At 45.6% G+C, this 20,232-nt stretch overlaps 1 protein-coding gene across 1 annotated transcript in view; it reads right to left on the minus strand.

The window, feature by feature from the left end:
• POLE2 (DNA polymerase epsilon 2, accessory subunit) overlaps positions 1 to 20,232 on the minus strand; it is a 404,236-nt gene that overhangs the window by 89,850 nt on the left and 294,154 nt on the right. The window contains exon 12 of the mRNA XM_086936593.1: positions 9,414 to 9,503. Within this exon, the coding sequence (XP_086792719.1) occupies positions 9,414 to 9,503 (90 nt within the window). The remainder of the gene's footprint in view (positions 1 to 9,413; positions 9,504 to 20,232) is intronic.

A 20,232-nucleotide genomic window follows, 5' to 3' on the forward strand; every position in this document is an offset into this window, starting at 1 on the left:
TCCACAGACTTTGGCACGTCTTGGGCATGGGAAAACTATCGCTTACGGTGGCGGGGGACGTGGAGCAATTTGATGAGTTGTGGCAACCTTTTCATGCGTTATTGACCACGGAATTTAGAGAACTTACCTGCCCGAGATACCTTAGACTACTGAGATTAACGCCACCCTTAGAACCGATTGCTTAAACAGACATTGGGTGGGGGGGCTCACACTGGGTGGGGCGGGGGAGGGGGGGTAGGGCGGAGGAACAGACCAAGCACTGGACGAAGGAAGTTGGGGGGGGGGGGGGAGTTTGGGGGGGAGTTGGGGAGTTTGAGGGGAGGGGGATCAAGGAGGGACGGGGGTTCCATCTATTATTTACTTTTTTTGGCTTCCAATCCAATTGACAATGGCAGACACATCAGGACTCTCTTCAAAGGAACTTTATAAGCTGCCGCCATTGTCTATCACTACGCTCCAGCTACTAATGCCTTATATTCCCTTGTATTTCTCAAACCCTATACCTTCCTTGTCCTTTTTCTTCTGTAATGCCTTAATAAAATGCTTTAAACCTAAATATCGGGACCACTATCGCCTCTTGCCAGGAAGTCGGAATATGTCCTACCACAACTGCTCTGAACAAGAGTAATAGGAGTGGTGCCCACACCTCAATATTATGTTTAAAGAGGTCCAAAGGGACTGAGTCCGGCCCTAGGGCCTTTAATGGAGTGCCTTTTCTTAATGCAGCCTCTACCTCTGAAAGGGGCAATGAGAGGCTAAGCGTATTCGCTGACTCCAAATTAAAATCACAGATCCCCTCATTAGCAGTTGGGAGGGTCGCCCCTTTTGGATTAAAAATTTTCCCATAATGTGCTTCCCAGGTGTCTCCTGGGATATGGACCAGCATGTTATCCTTTTCTTCACTTCTTAAAAGAGGACGGTTTGTTACCTCCCAAAAGAGTGGGCTGTCCTGTTCTGAGGCTTTTCCTAAATCATCCCATGCCTTTTTCTTTAAGTCTAATTTACGCTTAATAATAGCATCTCTGTACATTTTCCTTGACCTTCTAATTAACACCCTATCCCGTGGAACTTGGTGTAGTGCCTTCGTTAGTCTAGTTTGTGCTCTAGAACATTCTGCATCAAACCATTTACAAGCATTTCCTTTTTTTCCCTCCCACAGTTTTTAGGAGGTAAGAAGCCACATTACCTAGAAGAGCCTCAACGTTCTTAATTATTACATCCGGCTCATTAGAGGGGGTTAAGCAAGCATCTATCTTTTCTTTGTTTGTTTTAAAAATCTCCACCTCTAGATGACTTGCATCTACCATATCCCACTTTAGGGTGATCCCCTGGTTCTGGCTGAATTTGATTGGATAGGCCACAGTCTGAGCTCTCTTAAAAACGGGACACAGACTCAGAATTAGGGGGTTATGATCACTAGCTGGATTTGCCTTAATCTGAAAATCATACCAACACTCAAACACACACTGTGTCTGCTTATAGAGCCTGCTACATGACAGTCTGTATCTAATCTCAATATAATTAAACCACAAGGAGATTGACCATGTTGTAGTCCCTCCTTTATCAGTCACAACATGTGTGAACAGTGCACCATCAAAAAAGTATGGCAGCAGTAGCCTGAGCTGTATTCAGTGCTGACCCACCAAAGTGCGGGACTGCAGGAGTCTGAGTGAAAATGTGTTAGTTGGATGCATTATCAGCTGAGGAGAACAGGGTATGATCCAGACCAGAGAAAATTAAGAGATTCATCAACATTTATGTGTGTGTCCATAATAAACACTATTGCTTCCTGAAACTATGCCTGGTGCCAATAACTGCCAAATATATATGCTAGCCCCCATCATAACAGTGTTATCTCTGGCATAATTGTGTCCATTCCTGGCATAATAGTGCCAATGGCATAATAATGGTCATCCTTGACTATTTTAGTATGTTTTCGTCTAGTTGTGGTATACTGTCAGCCACCATAGACATACTAAGTGCATGACTGGCATATACGTATCTTTTCCTGGCATATTAATGCTCATGACTGATATATGGTTTGATCCCTGACCCTTATGGTTTCCACCCTTGGCACAACTGTGGCCCTAGTATAATGGTGGGCATTACTGGCATAATACAGGCATCAGTGGTGCTATGGTGAGCATCCATGGCATATAACTAATACCTAGAAATTCAAAATAGTCAGTACATATGAGGCATTTGTACATGGGAGTACATGATAAAAATGACAAAAGGTTGTTTTAGAAAATGGAGTTTGTTTGCACAGAGTGGAATGTGGTATTGGATAGAAAATTTGCATTTTCAGAAACTGGTGAATGATAATTCAAGCTGAGCTGGGGAGACGTACTGCCAAGTCAAGGGGAGGCATTTAATATTGATAAATTTTTCCTGCTGGTAACCGCACTTGGTATACTGATGGTAACTACTGAAAATCTTGCTTTGGATAGTCATAGAGTAGTCACTATTTTAAAGTTATAAAATGTGCTAGTAGCTCGGGAAGACTTTCCTTGAGCAGAAGTAGCTTTCACAACAGAAAAGGTTGGAGACTCAAGTAATGGTAGATCAAAATATTTAGCTTTCTTAAGTACACCACTGCCATTCACTTTTGAGAAAGTGTGAGGAGCGGACTTTACGCCCAGAGAAAGGACCTTGAACTGGTCAAACTGCAGAAACTTGCAGTGTTTTCTTATTATTGGAAGGGAAAAGTAAGTGTCCTATAAGTCAATTGTGCACATCCTGTCCCCCCTAATGTAATAAAAGATAACACCCTCAAAGGCACCGACACAGTTTCTTACTCCATGCTTAGAGCAGCTTATCTGCAGGCATTGTCCTTCACTCCCTTTCTTTTTCAGTTCAATAAGGTATGTGAAAAATATTTTCTGTACACTTTTCTTAATGTGGTGACTATTTACGTTAATTGATCTACTTATTTAAATGAAAAGTCTTTAGGATACTGCAGAAGCAACTGTTTTTCTACTTAAACACACCTTTCCACTCAAAAGCTTTGTACATATGTACGTTTTATGTATATGTTTGGCAAAGTAATCTGGGATCCCACTCGTGGGCAGGACATTTCAGTGCTTATGACTGTTAATGCGGATCCCCTAGAAGAGAAAGTACATTATAATTGTAATTACATGGTGTAATAAAGTGAGATTCACACTGGATTAAGTTCAGTAGGTTATATTTAATCAGCCCCAACCAACAGTCAGCTAACATCTGACAAACATGGAATTACAAGATATGGGAACCTTGGTATCATGTGGTTCCAAACTCTAGGTTCCAACATGGAACCAGAAAACCCAGGATGACAGGTCATCACACTTCTCCCTCTTAAACACTAAACAGGTTTACATGTCCAGCAATGAAGAAGGCAACGGAAAGAAAAGGTAAAGCAAAGAAGAAACTATCTAGACATAATCACGCAAGTGAACAGGTGGCCTACATACTCTCACACTCTTGCGAGAATAATTAGAACGCAGATCAGGAACAGCAACAGCATCATCACATTTCCCCTTTCCACCAAAATGAGAAACACGACTATTGTTCCAGATACGACCATCCTCCGTCTTTACAGCATTTTTGAAAATTTTCACAATGGTTCTAGGAACAGAAAACTTCGACCAGTTTTGACAGCCCACAGGAGCCCTGATTTTTACTACCTCACCCACCTTGAACTTGGAATCCTTAGCAGAATTTCTCCTATCCACATAAAATTTCCTTTTTCTCTGAAGTTCCAATTCCCTTTCTCTCCATGCACCCACCCCATTATTTTTAACACCCTTGTCTGCAGCCATCCAGGCAGGACACAAACAAGTATTTGGTGCTCTACCCTTGAAAAGTTCAAACGGGGTCTTTCCTGTGGTAGAGTGAGGAGAGAATCGATAAGCTGAAATTCTGTTCTGTAACTCTTTTCTCCAGTCCAAATTGTTAACCCTCGCCAACTGAATGCTTTCCTTCAAAGTTTTGTTGAGTCTCTCCAAAGCACCATTTGCTTCTGGGTGATACAAAGAAATCTTCTTGTGAACTATGCCACACTCACTGAGATACTCCTCGACTTTCCCAGAACAAAATTGAGGCCCATTGTCAGAAAGAATTGAGTTCGGAAAACTCTCACGTTTAAAGATAGACTCCAAAAAGGAGATAACAGACTCACTTGTAATCTCCCTTACCAAACTGACCTCAACCCATCTAGAATACAAGTCCAATAAAACCAACATAAATGGAGTTTGATGCTCGCCATGTAAGGGCCCCACAATATCAACTGCAACTTCATCCCAGGGGGACCTGGGCAATCTCCTGCAAACCATAGGAGAAGACCTCGTCCTCAAAACTTTATCACTTGCCTGACAAGAAGAGCAATCCCTAACAGCGCGTTCCACCAACAAATCGATACCTGGCCACCAGAAGTCCATACGTATGCGTTCTTTCGTCTTGGAAATACCCAAGTGACCCTCATGAGACATGTCCACCAGAACACTTCTGAGGTTAATAGGAGGAACTAACCTAGTACCTCTCATGAGTAAACCATCTACCACTGCCAACTCATCAGCAATCAAAGACCACGGCTTCTTTAAAGAACAAGACCTACCATCTTCCAACAATTTAATGACCTCCAACAATTCCTCATCCTTACTCAGCTCCTCTCTCCAAGCATCTTCTTTCACCGCCCCCAAGGTAACATCACACACCTTTAATTCAGCCTCAAAATCGTCAGCCAAAACCTCCTCAACATTTTCTACAACATCCACCAACCTAGACAGACAATCTGCCGAGACATTAGTTTTTCCTGGGATATATTCAAACTTGAACATAAACTCCTGCAAAGAAATTACCCATCTCCTTATTCTTCCCGAGATGGAGTCTAATCCCTTCTTTTCAAACACTTCCTTTAGCGGTTTGTGATCAGACCTGACGGTAAAGGAGGAACCCCAAACAAACTTCCTGAACTTATTCACAGCCCAATATATACCAAGCGCCTCTTTCTCTATGACAGAGTAATTCAACTCTGCCCCCTTCAAACATCTCGAAGCACAAGCTATAAGGACCTCCTTGCCTTTCCTCAGCTGTAACAACAAGGCACCCAGACCCTTACTGCTAGCATCTGTTACAATAAACGTTGGATCGCCTGGAACAAACGCCTGCAAATTTGGTGCATTCCTCAGATCCATCTTCACCTGATCAAACTCTCTGCTACACTCCTCAGTCCAATTAAACACAGCATTTTTACACATGATCTTCCTCAGATTAATAGTCTTATCTGCAAAGTTTCTGACAAACTTATTGTAAAATTCTGCCATGCCCAAAAATGAAGAAACCTCTTCTTTTGAACATGGTTCCTTCAATTTCTCAATTGTTTCAACAAGATCCTTTTTTGGACAAATGCCCTTCCTAGAGATATGGTGGCCCAAATAATCTAGTTCATTGACACCAAACTTGCACTTGCTCTGACGCAGAGTCAAACCAACTTCCAACATTTTCTTCAACACCAGGCAAACCCTCTCATCATGTTCCTGTTCGTTCTTACCAGAAATGAGAACATCATCCTGATAACATCTTACCCCCGGTATTCCTTTGAACAGATCTTCCATAATTCTCTGGAATACCGAGGCTGCCGAAACCAGCCCAAAAGGCATTCTTAAGAACTTGAATGCACCCATTGGTGTAATAAAACTAGTAAGCTCTTGACACTCTTCTTTTAGCGGAACTTGGTGATACGCCGAAGCCATATCTAAGGTGGTGAAATAGCAAGCCCCATCTAACGTAGAAACCAACTCCTCTATGTTTGGCAAAGGGTACTTGTCAACTATTACCTCTTTATTTAAAGCACGAAGGTCAACACACAGCCGAATCTCATTATTAGGCTTCCTCGCGACCACAATTGGTGCGAGCCACTCAGTTGCTTCTACTGGTTGTATAACCCCAGTCGACAACAACTTCTCAATCTCTTTACCCACAGCATCCTTTACACAAATTGGAATGCGTCTTACTTTAGCAGCAACAGGCACCGCACCTAACTTCAGTTTGATGTTGTGATTGTAACCTTTTATACATCCTAGTTTCTCACTGAACAACTCTTTGTAGTTCTTAATGAACTTGTTCTCAACATTGTCTACAGCCTGTACCTGAATAACTGGATGAGCATTTGGATTGAGACTCACACCCAACCTTGCCTGATGAGACCAACTCAACAAGTTGTCACCCCTGTTTACCACATAAACTTTTGCTTCTGTATACCTCCCTTTATATTCAATGCAGTCAAAAAAGTAACCCATTATTTTTATGGGATGTTCTTGATAACCTGTTGGTCTTATATCCGGTTTACACAAAGTTTTTTCCTTCCCAAACACATTTTCAAACACCTCATTTGAAATAAAAGTAACATGTGAGCATGAATCAAATTTCATCAACACACTTGCTTCCCCAATCAACACATAATCAGAAGGATGTTCTACAACATCATCATTAATCTGAAAGCTGACCAACTTAGTCTCAGTCTTCATATCTCTCCCAACTCTTGTTCTACAATTTCTACCAATGTGTCCCTTTCTGCCACACACATTGCAATTGAACCTAAGAGCAGGACACTCTCTCGCATTTGCCATATGCCCATATTTCCCACATCTATAACAGGTTCCTTGAAAAGGAGTTGTGAATTTCTTACTCGACTGTATTTTAGAAATTCCACCATCAACCTCCCCTTTCAACCTTTCCTCCTCACACACCTCTTTTTTTTTCTTCTCATCCTGTCTCTTCACAGCCTGACACACCACTTCTTGTGTTGAAGAACTACTTGGTTTGTCATCCTTTTTCTCTTTGCTTAGTTCCCCAACGCATTTTAACATATGTTCAACCCTTTTTGCAATACCTACTACTTCTTCAAGTGCAGGCTCATCCTTTAGCCACAACTCTTCCCTTATCTTATCACTCACGCATCTCAAAACGAACTGATCTCTAATGCGTTCTTCCACTAAACCTCCAAACTTGCAACTTGAAGCCAACTTTCTTAGAGCAGTAATGTACTCCTCAACACTCTCTTCCTTACCCTGCTCTCTTAACCCAAAATAGTACCTTTCCATGATTGTACTCACTTTAGGAAGATAATGTAAATCCAACTGCCTAGCACACACCTCATACTCATTCAATCCTCTTTGTTCTGCTTGAGGAATGGCCGGAAGAGTCTCCAAAATCTCTTGGCCTTCTCCACCCAAACAATGCATCAATAAAGCATGCTTCCTTTCACCACTCAAATTTGCACCACACACCCTTGCGTAATTTTCAAAGATCTTTTTCCATTTTTTCCACCTAATCAGTGGTTCACCCGGTTCCATCAGGAAGAAAGGTGGTGCAGTTACATTCTGCATTTTACAGCACCAATTCCACTCAAAACCCTTACACTTGTACCACTATTAAATCTTTATCAACAAAGTACCACCGCCCTTCCCTCAAAAAGGTGTGCCCATCACCGTCGACAGGCTTCAAGTTCCTCAATGTGGAATCTGTCCGCCAAGCTCCTCCGACTTTTCTCTCCCTCGCGTTTTCACTCGTTTTCCTTACAACGGATCCTTCAGTCCTCCTTCTCCATTGAAGTATATAATCTTTTAATGCCACGCTCCAAACCGCTGCTTCAGTTGTAACAATCCTCTTGAAATGACAGAAAAAACAAAAAAAATCGAGAAAAAAAAAATCCAAGATGGCCACCACTAATCCATCACAAACATTCAGGCTGGTTTCCAAGGTGGATTGGGCTTTCTTTTCTTCTTTTTCAAAACCAAGTCAAAATGGCCGCCACAACATTAAATGTTTCTTTCTTTGGCTATTAGAGCTTGTTTTTTTCCTTTTCCCAACCTAAAATGGCCGCTAGGAAACAATCGTATCAGTTTCTATGGGCGATCTCGCTTGTTTCTTTCTTCCATGAAACACGCCCAAACCAAGATGTCCGCCACCTTTTTCTCAAACAAAAGGACTTATTTCTTAGGGAAATCACCCTCGAAAATCGACGTCAGTTACAAACTCCGTTTTTTTTCATTTTCTTCCAAAAAAATAATTGTAACAGTCTACCTTTGCTGATTTTCGTCACGTGTTCGATTTCCTCAACGTCCTTCACCGTGTTTCCTTCGCTGGGCCACAGTTGTACCTTGAAGATGTTGGTTGATCTTCCTTCACCGACACAGCTGTCATGTGAGATTTTCACTTAATGTTCAGCTATTCACCTGTTGTTGAGGCTATCCTGCACGAGTGGATCCGATCCAGAAACGTCGCCAGTGTAATAAAGTGAGATTCACACTGGATTAAGTTCAGTAGGTTATATTTAATCAGCCCCAACCAACAGTCAGCTAACATCTGACAAACATGGAATTACAAGATATGGGAACCTTGGTATCATGTGGTTCCAAACTCTAGGTTCCAACATGGAACCAGAAAACCCAGGATGACAGGTCATCACACATGGCACTTGATTAAATTTACGAATTAGGATAAGTACTACTACATTGACTGTAGTTAGGAAGATTAATTAAACAAGATAGCATTTTAATAACGTTTAATTGTAGTTATATGGAATGGAGCGAAAATGGGGTGAAGTAAAGGGGTCAGAGTAAAGATCATTTCAATATAATAAACAGGTATGCAAAGTAAAGGTAGGTCAAAGTGAAAGGGGAGTACATTTATGTCCAAAAATAACCTAAACTGTGATCACTAACAACGTGAGGATAATAGCACGCCGATGGACTTTACTGAAAAACATTTCAGCAGTGTTTACACTTTTTTGGGTTGTGTGTGCCAACTGGAAGTATTTATGGGCAATCCAGAAGGTCGGGTTTTCAAAGTGAGATACCAACCCTTTAACGAGGCCTGGCAGACTACTAGTTATGGGTACAACAGAAGGGACTCCCTGAGAGAAGATATTATGTAAATGCCTACTGTGCCCTAACCAGTTTCCCGCCCTGTCCCTGGTCTAGCAGGGTGCACTCCGTCGAAGGCCAAATACGGTTCGAGCACCAGCAGCTACAAAAGCTTGCATACATCAATGCCGCGCTTCAACACTATAAAAACGATTAAATACAGAAATCGATTAATAATTGTGTACCCGAAAATGCGCATTTCTGTTCACATTTGTATCCAACGCTTAAAACTCGGTAACATAACAATAGCTGCAGAAAAAGCGTTGGCTCCAACACAATCAGTATTTAGATGGCACACGGCTAGGCTAGGGTTTCATTTTACTGTATCAAGAGGTTTTTTAATGAGTTTACAATTTAGAGAAATTGAACCTCTAGTGCCATGCAACCCGGATTCCACGTTCGAATGTGATAGAGTCAGACACACTTTAAAATGTAGAATCACAGTACAATAAACCTATTGTTAAACATCAATAATTCATATCATGCTCTTCAGAAAATAGCAAATACCTTTCAGTAACTTGATTTGGTTCTTTCCGTATGGCGTAGACAAAAAGTTTCCACAAAATATAAAGCATGTTGGGGGCACAGCAGAGTATCCTGTGAAAGAGAATAGTTATTGAGTTTCCTGTAAAAATTGCACACAACCATTCCTATTTTTAATTAGTTCAGGAATGTTTATGACTTGCATGCTAGGCACATGTGATAATGTAAATGAATGCACTTCCCACATAGGCGGAACAGTACAGCAAACGCAAACCTAGGGATAGTTCAAATTTGACCTCACGTACAGCCCTCATATTACAGAATGATCGACTACAGGACAGCAATTCTGGAAGTTAGGTCAAATCAATCAACTGTTCCAAGAGGGTTCTAGCGAGGTTGACCTTTCCTATGTGGACACTTTCAAACTTAGAAATTAAAGGATTCTAAAAATCATTTCATTTGGCCACTTATCCTTATTAACAAAACATTTAGTCTCTCAATTCGATTTTCTTTGAGTTTTATACCTCTGTCACAGTGTATGTGTTTGTAAGATAAGAATAAGGTGCTAGGCAGGATGAAGGCTCCCAAAGTAATTCAACTATTTTAATCATCTTAAAAATAGGGGGAGGAGCTACGCTAGCAAGCAAGATGGCCGCATAAGCTCCCGGCTCCGCCGACCTCCGCCAGCAGCTTGCATATCCTGCAAGTTATCCTGTTTTCCAACCGGACTCCCGTATGTATGAGGAGTGACTGATTCTGAAGGCGCAATCCCGAACTTTTTATCACACCGGATGACGGAGATACGCTGTGTTTCATTTTCGGCCTACCTTGGAGTGGAAGCCGGGGCCTCGATTTCTAACCCATCCGGGCTGGAATTGAACAACATCGGCTGTGAACCTTGGGCTCTGTCCGGTCTCCCGAACAGGGACATAATCTACCTGTTTTTAACGGCGATTTTGTATCCTGCCTGCAACGCACACGCCACGGCGTGACATATCGTTTGCTGCGGCCCTGTATCCGACGCCCGGAGGCATGGTAAGCTTGTCGGGGGGGAGGGGGTGCGGACGGGAGCCCTGATCAGCGGCGAAGGTGCAAAATCGTGAGGTGAGAGCGCCCGTTGTTGGTGTCCGCTCCAGATTTGCTTGCTACCCCGGAGTTGCCGGCCTCCGGGGTCTGCATCCTGATCTGTTGCTTACGAGAGGAGATGGAGGAGACGAAAGACACACCACCGCTGCACGCTGTAATGGCGGCCATTAGAGCGCTCCACTCACAGATCATCGTCAACTACCAGGCACTGTCGGTAACAATGGACGATCTGCTTTTTGCCATAATCGCAGCCAGCGATGCCACCAACGAAACATCGTGTATCCAACTTCGAGGTCCCTGTGCAGACGCCGGGTCTCTTTTGCGCTGCTGATTCCTATGAGACAGATCGCGCGCCCATGGACACTGTCAGCGTCCCTTGCTTGAACCCTATCTCGCCGAATATCACTATGGACAACCTTGACTGCCTTAACAAGATCACCTGTGACTATTGGAGAGTTTTATCATCCTTCCACGCTTTTCCTCGCTTGCTCTGTGGAGATCGTGAACTTTTATCCTTTATTTGGCTTGCTCATACTGACTTGAACTTTCATGAAAACTTTACCTCTCTCATTGTTGCTGTGGCCTGGGTTATAAGTGCTCCAGTGAACATTCGTACTGGCCAGGGTTAACTTGTGGGAATTTTTAGGATACGGGAAAATAATTTAATCTGCTGCTGGGATTGTGACCGGTGAAAGGCGGGAGTTGGGTGATGTGTTTCGTACTTACCCGGATTGATTGTGCATCTCGCTACATTTATTTTGCACTTGTTTCCGGGTGGTCACATCTGGTGGAGGGTAAGGGAATCCGGGAGTGTTTTTTTTTGTTTTGTTTCTCCTCCTCCGCTTCTTTCTCTCTTTTAGGGACGTTTCTGGGCGACAGGCAGGCTGCTAGTGGTTTAGGCCATAGCCATTGCAGGGGTGCAGGGTGGCGGGGGGGTTGTTATTTTGCCTTTGTTTTGTTCTATGGCCCCTTTTTTCTTCTCTTTCTCTCTCTTTAGGGTGTTCCTCTGGGCGACGGGCACGTTGCTAGTGGGGTAGGCCGTAGCCATTGCAGGGTGAGGGGTGCGGGGGGGGTTTGTTATTTTGCCTTTGTTGTGTTCTATGGCCCTTTTTCTTTTTTCTCGCAGGGTCCGGTAGCGATACTTTCGGTTTCATCCTGCAGCATACGAGTGGGCGGGGTTGGGGTGGGTGGCTATGATGATAGATAGGTAGCTTTGTTCTTTTCCCTTAGTTCGATACTGGTGCTTGCATTTTTACTGTTGGTCAATCTTGATCCATGACTACCTTTTAACGCCTACCAGCATTTTTTATACCTCCAGGGTGTAGCTCCGGATTCCTGTATCTTCTTCTTTATCTTGTTTTTTGGGGTGGGGGGGTTAGGGGGGGGTTAAATATAAAATGAAACCTTATGCATATCCTTGATCTCGAAATGTTTCAATACATCGTCTATCCTTAACCGCTGCCGGACCCATGGGTTGTCGGCTGAAAAGCTGTGTTACTGGACTTCCTGATATGTTCTGCATACATGTGGTGATTGGCCCCTGTCGATGCAGGGCTACTTTTGTATTTTGTGTTGAACGATATGATAAAGGTTTTCAAAAAAAATAATAATAATAATAATAATAATCTCAAAAATGATAAATGGTTACTCTATGCTACCTTTCGGCTAAGGTTTATGCTATTTACATATCACAAATGTTAACATTTGTTATACTAAATACTTTGTGCAACAGAGCTATACAATGTGATATACATAACCTATTAGGGGAATTTGATGTTAATATTTGTGTGATAAACTAATTTTATTCATTTTCTCCATAAGACACTGAGCATATACAGAAGGTGAATGGACATCCACCCATTTGAAATTAAAGGACAATTTGCATTTGAATATTACAATCAGTATCACTCATTTTCCAGCCCATGAAATGCCCACCATTTGCCCCACATTTTAGTACATTTCTGAGGACATCCTCTCGCCTGGTAGACCGGCAGTTCCATTCTGGCATCATTACTGTCGGCACATAAAAAGCAAGTATGGTGAAGCAATTTACCTGCATACCATAGGCGTTGGGTGTAGGCATTTCAGTTGGAACAGACTGACCCTAGATGGAATGACTAGTTTTCTGGGAACCATTTGGGCATCTCGCCAATCAGCCTCATCGAGAGTCCCCACCCATTCCTCCCATTTCATTTTGAGGGTGTTGCACACCTCTGGTACATTCACCACTAATGGCCGGGATATTTTGGAGATCACTCCCCTTCCCAGACGCCCCATAAGGAGGTGAGCCTCGAGAGGGCTGTATTCCAGCAGGTTCGTTCCACCACTAATGTGGCTCTCCAGGGCATGTCATAGTTGTTAATATTTATGGAATTGCAAGTATGATAGTTAGAACTGCACCTGGAGGTCTGGAATGGACTCCATGTGGTCGCTTAGCCAAACACCCCCCAGGGTTGCAACTTCATCCCAGGCCACAAACCCTTCTAGTCGAGTAGAGTGTTGAAGCCACTTTCCTGTTAATAGTGGAGTCTTGTGGAAGATTTAGGATAAACTCTTAGTTCAAAAACATTAACGGAGACTGGAGATGCTGTTCTAAATAGAGGCCTTGGGTTTGAGTCAACCTTCGTGGGTGACCCTTTCCAAACACACATTGAAATGGCTAAATACTTCCGCAAAATTAGGCTACATTTCTTCTTTATTGAAACACACCAGAGATGGGATGGAATCAATGAACACAAATACTGGTTTAAGAAAGCAATCTACCTTTAATCCACCCACGCACGAAATGCCTACTAAAGTATTAACATTTGAGCAGGCGGTGGAGAAAGACATTACCATATCGTGCCAAAGAAAAAACAACTCATTTTTCAATCTACCTAAAATCGGAAAACAAGCTCTCCGTAGTCTTAGGTCTGATGAAGACTTGACAATCAAACCAACTGACAAGGGTGGGTCGATTGTCCTGTTAGACACCACCACCTATCGTGCTGAGTGTCTGAGACAATTAAATGATAAGAAAGCGTACCGTCCTCTGACCACGGATCCAACAGCAAGAATTAAAACTACCATTGCTAATATGGTAGAAAAAGCTATGGCAGAAGGTTGGATCACAACACAAGAGGCGGGATTCCTGCGCACAGAACACTCTATTATGCCATATTTCTACATTTTGTCGAAAGTGCATAAGATGCAGAGACCATCATCTCACGAATAGGTTCTATTTTAGAACCTTTGTAGACTATTTCTTGCGCCCTATGGTTAAGGAGATGCCCACCTTTCTGCTTTCTTACAGGGGGGCGGTTTTACAGCAGTGCTTTAATATCAGCCCCCTGTAAGAAAACCAGGAGCGGTGCTTCTTGCTAGCCCCCCCTGTCCCTCTCGCTCACAGGGCCTGTCAAGCAGTAACCTACCAGGGCTGGTTGCTGTTCTCAGTCCGGCCCTGGACCCCAGGCACTGACTGGTTTCCCATGGAATAATACACCACCTACAAAGAAACTCTTGCCCCACATCTGTTTGTGGTTTATCATAAGGCGCTCAACCATGGATCTCTTCCCAGGACTCTCCATGAGGACCCATGGTGAGAAGCTAACCAAGCTGGGCAGAGACCCTCTTGAGTCAAGTTCCTACCGCCCTTTCTCAATGATGAACATGGACTACAAAATATTAAGCAAGGTCCTCGTCAACAGACTAATCCCGGTGCTCAGCTCCTTAGTCCACTCATAGCAATGTGAGCTTGTGTTACCACAGGCGGCACACTCCAATATTCGGCATTTGTTACATATCATGAACTCTGTATCCAGGGGGTCTGACCTTCTAGTGGCAGTCTCAATGGAGTTTGAGAAAGCGTTTGATACGCTGAGTTGGTCCTTCTTGCTCCAAGTGCTGTAAGCCTTTGAGATGGGCCCTGGCTTTTTACACTGGATCAAGATATTGTAAGATACAGTTTGTCTGTTTTTTTCCCCATTTGTGCCGTATAACACCAGTTTTTTTCTCACCTGTGCTGTTTTAATCTTTCTTCTCAGGTCTTGTTATTCGCATTGCATTTTTGTTTCCCCAGTGCTGTATTGTATTGTCACTGCCCGCCCCGCTCCCCGCCGCCGTGCTCGCGGCCACACCCCCTTTTTCTTCTGTGCCCTCCCCGCTCCCGCCTCCCAGCTGCTCCTCCCTCCCTCCCACTTCGCCATAAATGGCGACCGCGCGGACGCGCAGCGGGCGCGCCGATTGAGCGCCGAAGGCGCGCCAAAGGTAAGCCTGTCGCGCCCGTCCGCGCCTGGACCGCGCCCAGCGGCAGGACCCCTGGCCCCCACCGACGATGCAAGACGACCCGACATACCTACGACGACGCCGCCCTCAACGCACTCAATGCCGGCCGGAACCCTGCCTGCTGCCGAGCCGCCCCGAAACCCTTCACCTGCACAACCTGCAAGTTCACCTGCCTCCCAACATGCACCGCGCCCGCAAAGCCAAACCCCAGCAGCGATCTCAAGTGCATCCTGCTCAACACCCGCTCCATCCACAGACACGCCGTCGAACTCTGGAACCTGCTCGACACAACATCACCAGACGTCGCGTTCCTCACTGAAACATGGATGAACGCCTCCTCAGCCCCCGACATCGCCATCGCCATCCCGGATGGATAGAAGATCATCAGGAGGGACCGCGTCAACCAGACCGGAGAAGGCATCGCCATCGTCCACAAGAACACCATCTGCATCACGACCGACTCCAACGACACCTTCGCCGCCGCCGAGCACCTCCACTTCCAGATTCACACCTACCCAAAGACGACCCTCAGAGGCACCCTCATCTACAGACCCCCGGGACCACGCACACAATTCAGCGAAGACATCACGGACTTCATCAACCCACACGCCCTCCCCTCCGCCGACTACATCCTCCTTGGGGACCTCAACTTCCACCTGGAGAACAACAAGGACCGCAAACCTCGGACTCAAGCAACTGGTCAACACCCCCACCCACTACGCCGGCCACACGCTTGACTCCATCTTCCCATTCAGCAAGCACATCGCCTTCAGCCACTCCACCGGACTTCACTAGACCGACCACAGCTGCGTCCACTTCAGCTTCAGAAAAACCACTACCCACCACCACCCGCTACAGGTTCCTCACAGAAGCTGGAGCAAGATCACCACCGACCAGCTCACCACCTCCCTCAGCCAGAACCCACCTGCCAGCACACCGGACCCCAACGAAGCAGCCCGTAACTTCACGCAGTGGCTGACAGCCTGCGCCGACGACCTCGCACCACTGAAGAACCCTCCCAGCAAACCCAGAAGCAAGAATGCCCCCTGGTTCACCGACGAACTCAAGGACTCCAAAAAGACCTGGCTCCTCCTCGAGAAAGCCTGGCTCCTCGACCGGACCACTGACAACATGACCGCCCTCAAACACGCGACCCGCAAGCACTACCAGCTCATCCGCACCACCAAGAAGAAATCACTGAAGGATCGACTGGAAACAACGCCCGCGACAGCAAGGAACTCTTCAGTATCGTCAAGGAGTTCTCCAAACCCAGCACCGGCAACAACAACATCACCCCTTCACAAGATCTCTGCGACTCCCTCGCCTCGTTCTTCCACCGCAAGATTGCCGACATCCACAACAGCTTCGGCACACCATCCTCGCACCCAACCGCCGAACCAACGCACCCCACCACGACCCTCCGCACCTGGACCGCAGTGACCACCGAAGACACAGCCCGCATGATGAACACCATCCACTCCGGATCTCCGACTGACCCCTGTGCCCACCACGTCTTCAACAAGGCCGACTCCACCATCGCACCCCAACTTCGAGACGTCATCAACACCTCCTTCGACACCGCCACCTTCCCGGAGAGTTGGAAGCATGCCGAGCTCAGCGCCCTGCTGAAGAAACCAACAGCGGACCCCACGACCTCAAAAACTTCTGCCCCATCTCGCTCCTCCCTTTTCCTGCCAAAGTCATCGAGAAGATCGCCAACAGACAGCTTGCCGCCTTCCTCGAGACGAATGGATCCCTCGACCCCTCGCAGTCCGGTTTCAGAGCCAACCACAGCACCGAGACCGCCCTCATCGCTGCCACCGACGACATCCGAGCCCTTCTCGACAACGGGGAAACAGCGGCCCTCATCCTCCTGGACCTCTCCGCAGCGTTCGACACTGTCTGCCACCGCACCATAGTCCAACGCCTCAGCAACACCGGCATCCAAGAGAAGGCATTGAAGTGGATCATCTCGTTCCTTGCGGGAAGAACACAGAGAGTCCACCTCCCCCCGTTTCGCTCCGAGGCCACCGAAGTCATCTGCGGCGTCCCGCAAGGATCATCACTCAGCCCCACCCTCTTCAACGTCTACATGAGACCTCTCGCAGCCATCGCACGCCAACACAACCTCAACATCATCTCATACGCCGACGACACCCAGCTGATCCTCTCCCTCACCAGAGACCCCGACACCGCCAGAACCAGCCTCCACGAAGGGATGAAAGACGTCGCAGAGTGGATGAAGAACAGCCGCTTGAAACTGAACTCAGACAAGACGGAAGTCCTCATACTTGGACCATCACCCTCCGCCTGGGACGACTCCTGGTGGCCCCCAGCCCTGGGCACCGCCCCCAAGCCGACAGACCACGCACGCAACCTGGGCTTCATCCTGGACTCCTCCCTCTCGATGACCAGACAAGTCAACGCCGTCTCCTCTTCATGCTTTCACACCCTCCGCATGCTCCGCAAGATCTTCCGATGGATCCCGATCGAAACCAGGAAGACGGTCACCCAGGCCCTCGTCACCAGCCGGCTGGACTACGGAAACACCCTCTACGCCGGAACCACAGCCAAGCTACAGAAAATACTACAGCGCATCCAGAACGCCTCCGCCCGACTCATCCTTGACATCCCTCGAAGCAGCCACATCTCCTGCCACCTGAGGAACCTGCACTGGCTCCCCGTCAACAAGAGGATCACGTTCAGGCTCCTCACCCACGCACACAAATCTCTCCACAACCTGGGCCCCAAGTACCTCAACGACCGCCTGACCTTCCACACGCCCACCCGCCAGCTACGGTCCGCCAGCCTCGCCCTCGCCGCAGTACCACGCATCCGTAGAGCCACCGCCGGAGGCAGATCCTTCTCCTACCTGGCGGCCAAGACATGGAACTCCCTCCCCATCCACCTTCGGCTGACCCAGGACCACCTCACCTTCAGGAGACAACTCAAGACCTGGCTGTTCGAGCAGTAGCGGCCCCCTTCCCCCAAGCGCCTTGAGACCCTTCCGGGTGAGTAGCGCGCTATACAAATGTTTTGATTGATTGATTAAGATACTATATACCGCTCTGCAGCCGATGGTCCACATGGCTGTCAGATTTCACGTTCTTTCTCCATTGGAGGGGGCCCTGACGTGTGCTCCCTTTCACCAGTGATCTTTGCACTAGCCATGGAACCGCTAGCCGTTCAGCATCGTACCAGACGCTTGGCATGGGTGTCAAGATTGGATTGGATTGAAACGATGTGTCTTAATATGCAGATGATGCCTTGGTATTCCTTAGGGACCATGCCCTTACCCTAGTGTGGATACCTGATCCTCTGCATCGGTCAGCCTCTTGGCCAATTTTTGCTTGAGTAGTGCAGTTTTATTGTTCTGAGTGCAATAGTTAGTTTATATTGCTACTCGTCGATGTTGCTCATCATTTATGTAAAAAATGTATTTGTATCATTAGGCAATTTAGTTGGTGCAATATCACTGCACCACAAGCCGTTTGGTTTTCAATGCATTTCCCATGTAGAAACATTAATATTTTCACTCAGACCGCAGAGCCTGGTTCTGATGGAGTGAAGCTGGTGAAATAATGTAATCCTAGATTGAGAGCTGGCCTCACCGCACTGCCAAACGTTTTGGAGTGATGCTGCTGGTCTTTCAACTCTTAAACTGCATTGAGGCCTGCTAAGCAGACCTGAGAGCCAGCGCCGATTTGCTTATACCCAATTGGCATAAATTAATTTCTTGTAAGTATCTAGTATATGGAGCCATGGGTAGACATGGCCTGTAAGTAAAAGTGTCTCTCATGGACTGCAGCACTTATAGTGTCCCCATGTGTGTGACAAAGTTAAAACATGTCTCCCAGTGTGCCGCTGAAGACTGGTAGAGCAGTTCTAAATTGCTAACTCGACTTTGCCATTTTTTTTGGCACAGTTTTATATAGCGCAAACTTGACCTGAATCGGGTATCAGAGCGCTTTACATAGCACCAGTTACGTTACATGAGGACACACATTAATTTTTGTTAGGCACGAGGATGAGTGCCCTAGCCGTTAGGCCAACTCCTCTCCCCATTCAAACTAATGACCAATTCCAGACCTTCCTTTTTAATATAACTTACCTCTAAAGTAGGCCTGTCAAGCCCTAAGGCAGGGGGCTACATATTAAAAAGCAGGACATGTGTTTTCATTGTCTTTTTTACTGTGTTAAGGCTAGTAGCCCCGTTGGCTAGTACAGAGTTACATGCTGACAACTTAGCTGTGCTAACTTCTGAATGGGACTACTTAAGTTGGTACTTCCAGGTATCCCCAGAATTTTTGCATTAAACGTGACTTGATGCCCAAGTCGAATTGAATGCAACTTTTGAGTAAAAGGCAACTTGGCAACTTCAGAAAGCTGCCACTCTGTTGCCTAAGATGTTATTGGACATTTACAGTTCTTGCAGTATGAATTAAAAACTATAAGGAATACTTTTTTTTACCTGAAATCCTAGCTCTCCTCCAGGGGAATCTTCATTATAGTCAGAAGCATGGAATAGTCCAACTCAGGCATGGGATCCTGAAGCAATTCTTTTAACAAAAGCATTTAGTAAACAAAACTGGAGACTTATTTTTAAAAAATATCTTTTTTTTCAATAAAGAATAAAAGCTTTGGAACAGCCTAGAACAGGCTACATTGGCCAATTTACAAGTACCTACTTTACAAAAGGTGACTATATTTAAAATATGTACTAAGTCACCAAGTGAACTGAAAAGTATAGGAACTGGCTGTTTTCATAACCAAAAGTATATATTTATATTTAATATAGGATTTAGAAAAAGGTTCCCTAGCATCCCCAATGTGGATGGGACGATTTAATGGTCTATAATGGAGTTTCCTTGACAAGAACATATGTTTAACCAAGTTTTGTAATGTAATTAATTTGGTGTGGCTATGAACGATTTATTCTGAAGGCAACCTGGGCACATTCTGTAGCCAGAACAAGTGGGCTCCAGGTACAGGGCATGTTCTATGGCCACACCAGGTGCCCCTACCCCCAGAGTGCTTTATGAACTGCCTTTGGCTGTTCACACCAGACTATGGGCACATGGCATGTCCATCAGACATACCCTGCATCCTACTGCACACAGTTCTTGGTCATATGAGCATATCAAATGGACACAGCCATTGCCCTATACAGCCCCCTTACCTTTGGGATATTGATTATGAAAATATATAGGTTACAGGCATGTTATAGTTAGGCTCAGATTTCACTCATACAAAACCAGTGAAATTCAGCAGTTATAGTAACCCGAGCAAACTATAACTTACGCCCCGCAGTGCACTGCTCATGACCTTACATATTACATAACTCATAACATGGTCAGTGACATCTCAAATTACATCACTGGTGACATCATCAAGTGAGTGTGCGTGTTTTCTAAAAGTCTTAGGGTCTTAATCATATATAGCCAGGTACTACATAAGATATTATCCTTTCTATACCACTAATGAGTGATACTAT

This window comes from Lissotriton vulgaris, chromosome 9, assembly GCF_964263255.1.
Source record: "Lissotriton vulgaris chromosome 9, aLisVul1.2, whole genome shotgun sequence".
Taxonomy (NCBI): Eukaryota; Metazoa; Chordata; class Amphibia; order Caudata; family Salamandridae; genus Lissotriton; species Lissotriton vulgaris.